The 9,011-nt window shown below is 38.3% G+C and overlaps 1 protein-coding gene across 1 annotated transcript in view; it reads right to left on the bottom strand.

Annotated features, from left to right (window-relative positions):
• Positions 1–545: 545 nt before the first annotated feature.
• Positions 546–9,011, bottom strand: part of LOC144978510 (solute carrier family 22 member 6-like) — a 12,528-nt gene continuing 4,062 nt past the window's right edge. Inside the window, exons 2-3 of the mRNA XM_078924678.1 lie at positions 7,802–7,979; positions 546–7,028 (exon numbers count right to left, since the gene is read on the bottom strand). Of these exons, the coding sequence (XP_078780804.1) occupies positions 5,500–7,028; positions 7,802–7,943 (1,671 nt within the window). The 5' untranslated portion in view covers positions 7,944–7,979 and the 3' untranslated portion in view covers positions 546–5,499. The remainder of the gene's footprint in view (positions 7,029–7,801; positions 7,980–9,011) is intronic.

Here is a 9,011-nt window from a genome sequence, read left to right as displayed (position 1 = left end):
ACTCATTGGCCAAGCGCATTCTATCTATAAGATAACGATGGCTGCGCTAAGAAGCTCTAAACATTGTCATCCGGAAGTATAACGGACCAACACATAAAACCATGAAGTTTTATAGTCTGGTTCATACAGTATAGTGAGAATTACTCATAAACGCGGATGATAAAAAAAAAAAAAAAATAACAAAGACCTGAGTGACGGCATCTTCGTTCTATCCATAGCCTGACACTAAAACCCACTAAGACCCATATTTTGACGTCAGACCCGCATTTTGGGTTTCAGAGTCAGGCTATAAATAACTTAACGAGGCTACGCTAAGTGTCAGGTATAACTTAACGATGGCTACGCTAAGTGTCAGGTTATAACTTAACGATGGCTACGCTAAATGTCAGGTTATAACTTAACGATGGCTACGCTAAATGTCAGGTTATAACTTAACGATGGCTACAGTATCAGGCCATGAGTTTACGAAGGCCACGGCCTGAGGCTCGAAATTGAAGTCCAAGCTTAAACTTTTTAAAAAATCAAAATTTAAACAAATGCTTGTATTTTTTTTTTCTTCAACGGTTTATTCTACAGAAATCTGAAGAAGAAAAATACAAACCAAACATGTATTTATAATTTTGGCCAGAAAAATTGTCCTTCAAATATCGGTCAAATAAAATGACCTTCATCTCCCAAAAACTTTCAAACCTGGGACTTTATCCAAATTTCAGGTTTGAGGGTGGAGAGTGGGGGGGGGGGGGGGGGGGGAGAGTTGTACAGGATGAGAATCAATTTAATTAATTGATATTTGAAAGACGAGTTTTTCTTTTGGTCAAATTATCAAAAGCATGTTTTTAAAAATCAGAGCATGGCAGTTTTGAGCGGCGTTGATCTTGTGTCTAAAACTTAAATTCCCATAATTAATTCTTGTTAATTCATAATTTTTGCAATTTTTTCAAAACATCGGCACTGCTTGTCTTGTGTCTCCCCTTTTGCCTGTGGTTAGAGGATATAACGACGCGTACTTATTTACAGGTCTGATTACCCAAATTGTCATGGACCCACAGTTGTATTTGAAATTGATAAGCTCAAACCAACGCAAAACTGTGTCAGCTACAACAATGCTAAATCAAGGCCATAATTGCGCTCGGTTATCAGACCTGTAAACATGTGAACTTCATGATATAATGAATGTAACAACTACTTGCAATGTGTAGGAGATTAGATGATTAAAAGGCAATCTTTTTAATGGAAGGTGGTGGGGGTGGGGGGGGGGGGTTGTCCGATAGCTCAGTTGATAGAGAACTCGCTACATAACTTACAAAGGGACCGAGAGCGAACCTGGGTGAGTTCTGGGTTTGTTGGAGCCCCTCCCCCTCACACCTGTTCATCCAGCAGTGTTTGGGTAGCTGTTTGATGATGATGATGATGATGATGATGATGATGATGATGATGATGATGATGATGTTGATGATGTTGATGATGATGATGATGGTGATGATGATGATGATGATGATGATGATGATGATGATGATGATGATGATGACGACCATTATGATGACGATGATTATGAAATTAAAGGTATATTGAAAGTAATCAAATTTATAAAAATAGTGATGATGATATGTTTGATGAAGATGATGACAATGATTTCGACAATGACAATGACGATGATAATAATGATTATGTTAATAATGATAATTATTTTCCATTTGTTTTTCTTCAAATTCCTAGTGTTTGGAGCCATTTTGGTGGTCGACATTCGTGTACTACTGGGCCATCTCACCGCTTGCCGAACACGAAGACCCAAGAGCATCATGAAGTGATCCTCCTATCACAAAGAATGCTCCATTCTTAAATAATTTGACACAACGTCTCAATCCGGAATTATTTCGGGGTGAACCGTTGCCTTCGTTAACTGAAAGCCTATTGGCCCATTTAGACGGACAGACTTTTCACACCCGGTCCGACGGACATAGATTAGACGCGGCGGATGTGGGTCACCGTGAATCGATACATGTCGACGAGAGAGGTTCCGTTTAGACGTATTGTTAATTGCTCCGCGTCGGTTCTGGGACATAATACTTCAATTGTCGTCAATCATTGGGAAACGTTGTGTGTGTGTGTGTGTGTGTGTGTGTGGGTGTGTGTGTGTGGGTGGGTGGGTGGGCGGGTGGGTGGGTGTGTTTGTTTACATGTGTGTGTAGATATTACGGAACCCCTCCCCCCTTCCATTGTGCCGTAAACTGTTAACTTCACTCACTCAATAGAGAGAGACCCCCCTTCCGTAGCAGTAAGCCTCGCAGTCCGAATGACGTTTGCTGAGAATTGTGTGATTCAGTCATTGTCAATGAGAATATCTGCTCTCTCCATCCATGTTGTTAATTGTTTCCAGTGGTCCCGTTCCTGGGCCAGAGTTTTGAGGCTGTCAAGATACAGAGGGCACTGCAATATTTCTTAGCTCTTCAGGGATTAATTCGGTCTCATCTGAATCCAGAAATTTCTGATATGTAGAGAGATCCTGGTTCAGGGTAGTTACTATTGATGTTGGTGGTCTCATTACATATTTGTTGCCATGATGGAAAAATTATGTCATTGCAGTTTGGGCTGGGATGTTATCTTCTCGACGTAAGATATGACCAAATAGCCTCCATCGCTGTTCTTTTATTATTGTACTCAGGCGTTGGACTCTGGGTTTTTTCATAGAGATCAGTATTGGTAATTGTCTCTGGCCAATAGATTCCGATTACGTAACGTAATTGTTTGCGGTGGTACGAATCGAGACTATCTAATTTCTTCTTTGTGAGGCCCCAGGTTCAACAATTATATATCAATATCGGAGTAATCAGTACCTCGTAAATCTGTATTCGTTTATTCTCACTGATTATGTTATTTCTATTCCATAAATTTTGGAGTTGGTTGAATGCATTGGTGGCCAGCTGCTTTGGTTTTCAGATGTCTTCATTTTCTCTGCCGGATTCAAATTGTAATGTAGTATTTGATAATAGGTATCTCTTGTGTGCTTCACGTGATCTTTGTCCCAAGAATGAGTCAAGGATTAATAACAACATGGTTCTACATATGGTGTCGAAAGCTGAACTCACATCGATTCCAAGTATGGAAAATTCTTCTTTGTATTTCCCCGTTCTGGCTTTCAGCCATCGATGGGCCCATGCTATTTCCGCAGTGCTTCTATCTCTTCTAAACCCGCTTTGTGATAGTGAAAGATATTCATCTACGTTTTCTCTAATTCTGTTGAGCATGATTGCGATTAAAACTTTTCTTAGCGTGGATAATAAAACGATTGGTCTCAAATTTTCTAAAGGGCCTTTCTTTTTATTTGGTTTGTTTAACAGAATGAGTTTTCCACTTCCAAGATTGAGAACTTCCGTAGTTTGAATTAAAAGGGACTTCAGTGAAAACGAATCACCCACTAGATCTCGACGATCCATCGACTCGAAGACAGGAAAATATCAGGCGGCTCCTGATATTAGGAGCTTGGGTTGATACCGAGGACTTCATAATAATATATAGATGTCGCTTGTTGATACCCATTGGACGAGATTGAAATTCTTCTTTTAAACGCTCGGTTTTCATGAGTTTTACTCTGTTATTCACAATTTGTGGAAATCTGTCGGGCCGTGTATGAAACGTCTGTACGTCTAATTGGCTATTACTGAAATTTCTATACACCTATTTGTGTTTTACAACATGCTGTATCTCTTCGTCTTGGAATGAGAATACCCTGTTTTGTTCTTTCCCTTGTCAGAATCTTTAGCTGGGAGGGAAATAGTCAAATGTATAATTAAAGTTTTGGGAAATCATATTTTTTCCTTGTAAATGATCTCTCTGTTATGTATTTGTTGTTTTGAACGTATAAACAGTTGAGTGTGCTCCTCTTAGTGGGATCCTGTGCCTGGGTCTGGATGAGACTTTAAAGTGATCTCAATCTATGCACAATGATAGTATGCTCTTGGAATCTACATCTGTTCCTATTCGAACCATTATGCTGTGTCTTACTTTTTCTTGTGTGCTTTCAAATGTAAATCTAGATTTATTTTTTTAATATCCCATTTCTCCCTTTCTATTGACTCTAATATGACCTAATTGTGTTGCAAGCGCAGTAAAACAACAATAGTTCAAGTTCAAGTCCATATGATGCAAAAGGTAAACTGTGTCCATCACTGCAAATCTTATCAATTTTATCTATCACACCACATATAATTTCTATGAAAACAATGAGCCTATAACAATTTGGAATATCAGTCCTTAAAATTTATTTCACGTCAGTTCCACATAATACCGTTTTGAAACGGTGGGTCAATCACAGTTGCATGCATATCATAGTAATGGATACTAAAAAGTAAAAAGAAATTTGAATATTCAGGAATGAGAAAAATAAAAATATCATTTCACAAATTCCGTGATATGATCATATAATATTCATGTGATGGTAAAGCGGAGCAATAGAACGCCGATTCCCGATTGCTGGACAATACGGCTTGTCATTTTATCAGCTAATTGGGAGGGGCATAGAAATTATGGTCAATTTTAATTGGTTAATTGAAGAGTGTGTAGAGAGAGGGTATTTAGTCAAGGGTGGGGTGGGGGAGGGGTGGGATTAAAATGCTTCAAAAGAAGATGAGTTGGGGGGGGGGTAGAAAAGGTACTAGCCATTCAGATTTATTTTTACTTTTCATTGTTTATTGTTTCCTTGGAAAAGGCTCTTTACATCTCATGCACATCTATAAGACTGACCATTTAAAAACCACATTGATATGATAAGAAAATAAGTTCTAATAAAATACGTACCGACTGTGGGTAAGTTCTTGACATTAGTGACTGGATGTGTTGCAATAAACTCTGGTTAAATGAAAACAAAACATAGGTGCTGCAAATCGCAAGACGTGGCCTCGTCGATCTTTCCATGCTTCACCTTAATCTATCTGATTGTTTAATTTCCTTCACTAATGAGCCTGTGGGAAACTTAGGGGTTATATTTGACATCAACTTAAATATGTCTGCCCATGTCAAAAATGTAACTGGATCCTGCAATATTTATAGTTAATATGCTATTAGAAGGCTTCTTGATATTAATACTATTAAAATTCTTGTTATCTCTATGATTTTAGTCGCCTTAATTATTGCAATAGCTTGCTCTATGTTTGTGATAAAAATGTCACTAAACGACCCCAAAAAATACAGAACAAAAACAGCTCGATTGGTTACGTTATCAGATCGGAAGGTCAAAGGTTCGAGTCCCGCTTTGAGTGGTGCATAATTGAGTCCCTAGAAAAAGCTCTTTACTCACATTCTCTCACCGTACTCAGGTGTAAAATGATTACCTTGCCGTGACCAGCGTTGTCTCGTCGGATTAAAAAAATTGTAATATCCCCTAACACGCGTCATGACTCATCCAACATGTTTAGTGTTGCTGTTGGCTAAAGACTCTATGTAAAACGCTTTGAGAACATTTAGTGGATATTGCGCTAAATAATTGTTAGACGTCTAAATATTTTACAAAGTATCTCTGTTCCTGCGTTTTCTATCATCGAAGTAATTTATACAGTTTGGCAAGTCTCTGTTCTTTGTCTCTGGCAAGCCAGTTATCATAATCAAAGAAATAATACACATAATGGTATAAATTGTACCAGGCGCCCACTTGGCAATTGTATACAATGGGCGTGAAAATGGCGCCAGCATAGCCCCGACTTTTGCTCCGCAACTAAGAGCCCCATTCCCCATTGATCGTATGTTTGTCGGATATAATTCAGGACATATCACGAATACAACATTGAACGATGCGGTGATGGCGAATTTCCCCATGATGAGACAGACAGTTGATAGGACTCCTGTCGTAGTCGAGTCATTTCCAAATGTAAGAAGAAGTGTAGAAATCATCAAAAATGTGGCGCTCATGCTTAAAAATATCGTCAGTACCGTTTTTCGATTCATTTTTCTCATCAATACTAAAATGATTATATTTCCTGGAATTTCTACCAGTGCCATTAATATAAACGTCAGAAAACGATTTCCGGGAAGACTTGATGACGTCATGAAAAGTCCATAATACGTCAGATTGTGCGTGGTCCTGATAAACCACATTAAAAATGTCACCCAAAGTAAATGTCGGTTGCGAATCAATTTTAGGAGGTTGCCTGTTTCAGTTTTCACTTCAAACTCACATTCGACTTCATCGTCAACGATTTTGTCTAGGTCTTTAAGAGCCACGCCACCGTTGTGGTTCCAAAATTCATAAAGCTTCCGTTTTGCGTTCTCATAGCTTACCTTGTTTTGCTTCGCGGCGAATCTTAAAATTCCTAAAGCTCTTTCTCTCTTATTAGTCGCAGAAAGCCATCTGATAGATTCTTTCACAAAGAACATCATTCCAAAACTAAGAATGCCTGATATTGCAATCACACCTTGTAGGTATCGCCAGCTGTGATCTTGTAAAGCGTAAGCAATTCCACAAAACACAATAAGGTGAAATACCCAGATAGTGCATATTGTTATACCGATATAATGTCTATAACGTGGTACCATAAGCTCTACTCCAAGAATATAATATGCGTCAGCCGCACCAGAGGCGAAGAATCCTGCAAATAGTTGTAAACCCATCACCATGTATATATTTGAAGAAAAAGTGGTAACTGTTTCAATAAACCAAAAAAATGCTATGAACCAAAACAGAATGGTTTTCCTACCAAAGCGGTCAGCAAAATACGTGCTCGTGAATCCGCTCACAATGGCTGATAGCATTTTAAAAGTCTGGACAAATTCTGCAATTCCTTTTGACTCGCATACCAGGTCCCATTCAGATAAGAATGAAGTCTTTCCGGCATCGGAAAAGTTTCTTCCATTGGGACAAGCTATCTGAGCTAAAGTGGTGAATTGACTGTTACTATTGGTGAGGTTGGTGTTGTTGGTGCGGATGTTGATGTGGCAAGAATCGTATTCAATCCATGCAGTTGTATCATTGCTAAGCCCAATGTCTTGTAGAATTGACGTCTCGTTAACACTATTACAAACATGAGCTGGTTCGTATCCTGCAAAAATGATTAATGAATAATGAGAAGCATCTCATCCACCACAATCTTCACCCCCAACACTTTACAATTTTATATAATTTGAGGATGAAATTATCATCTTTATTCATAAGAACCATTTCTGTTTCTCTGTTACTATCAAGAAACAAGTTTATTACTTTTTATTAGTTGGACTTTAATGTTAGTTTCATCGTCAAGTTTATTCAAAGAACTCTATTCATGTGCTTCGTCATATTGATAGAAACAGGTTTTCAAAGGCAGCCAAGATTTACGTGGCATGACCTTACTTTGTGAGGTGGATGATCTTAGTAAGAATTCATTTAGATCGGGAACACATGATATAATCGTTTTAAAACTAGGGGCCCAAATACGCGGTTCTTTGGTCTTGTGGTATGACACTAGCCTTTTGTGCAGCGCATAGTCGAGTCCTTGTAAAAGACTCTTTACTCAATTTCTCTCACCGTATTCATATTTAAAATGAATACCTGGTCATTGAAAATTTTATCTCCGTCGAAAAAATGCGCGTCATCGCCTTGTTCTCCATGTCCTCATTGCTGTTGGCTATGGCATCTTTATAAAGCGCTTGATGCCTGTTTAGTTGCCACTGCGCTAAATAAATGCTCAAAAAATATTTTTAAAGATTATTGATTTATTGCAGTCTGTCGTAAATAAGAATCACCTTCTTATCCACTTTGGAGAATACTAGAAAAGAAATGTTATAAATCAGAATCATTCTTTATAAAATTAGATTGCACCAAAGTATAAATACCTACCCTTGAAAACAAAGCTCAGAGTTGAGAGAGCAAGGATCACATCTACAAAAAGAATAAAGATAACCTGGGTGACTTGGAACTTTCCAGGAACACCCAATGTCTCGAGCACATTTTCAAAAGAATCCTGACTCTCTGTCATCATTGTTCAATCAGGAATATCAGAATTCCAGATAAATTTCTGAGAAATAATAGAAACAGTGAATAGTTAAGAAACATCGTTGAGAGTCGACAGCTCAATGATATCATAATATTTTGGTGTATGCCCCAAATGGGCAAATCAACTCGGCCCAATTTGAATTGCGATTTAGTTCTAGTATATCCGAGGGGGGGGGGGGGGAACCAAGGCGCCAGCGTCTACGGGGATGGACTCGTGACGGACGAGCGGCGGACCATCGCCCTTGCGATCTAATGCCCTTAACAACCCCCGTAACGACAAGGCGGTGATCCATTTGGGGTGAGCTTAATGCTAAAGCACTAGCCTCACAAGCAAAGAGATTGGAATCAATCCAGAGTGGGCCTAATTTTTTTAGGCCCGCCCATTGTCCACGCAGCAGTTATTTGGGTAGCTAGGTCTGGTTTTTTTCATGGCCGAATTTAGAAACGTCCAAAGGGAATATAGTAAGCATTTTTTTTGTGACCCGCTGTAGCTATTTTCAAAATCAAACATACCTTTATAACTTACATAATTTTACAACCCTGACCAAATTAAAAGAAGGCCGACTAATAACACTTAATTAATTACCGACCAGCCGAGAGACGAAAATTTTGCTAGATGCCTGCGTAATTTTTTTCTGCCATCGGTGCGACTGAGATCACAATCAGGGCACGTCCAGCACAATCTCACTCCTAGCAACAGTTTTTGAAGTTAAATAAAGTTTCCTAAGATTACACATCATGACACCGTGAATATCTCATCTAATTGACTAGCCAGAACTTATGTCTATAAACACGAAAATGTGATTGGATCTGACTAAATGACCAGTAATAATCTGGTACCAAGAATGTTTAGTGAGTAATAATTAATATAGTGTTTTCTACTGGGTCGTAAGTAGATGCAACCTATTAAATAACAGATATGAATAACTAACAAAAATATATCATTCACTCTCTCTCTCTCTCTCTCTCTCTCTATATATATATATATATATATATATATATATATATATATATATATATATATATATATTATGGACATGTGTCTTCCAAATGA

The sequence above is a fragment of the Berghia stephanieae genome, chromosome 8, assembly GCF_034508935.2.
Source record: "Berghia stephanieae isolate SIO BIC M18660-M18661 chromosome 8, UCSD_Bste_1.3, whole genome shotgun sequence".
Taxonomy (NCBI): domain Eukaryota; kingdom Metazoa; phylum Mollusca; class Gastropoda; order Nudibranchia; family Aeolidiidae; genus Berghia; species Berghia stephanieae.
Note: the sequence above shows the minus strand (reverse complement) of the source record. Positions and strands in the feature narration are given on the sequence as shown.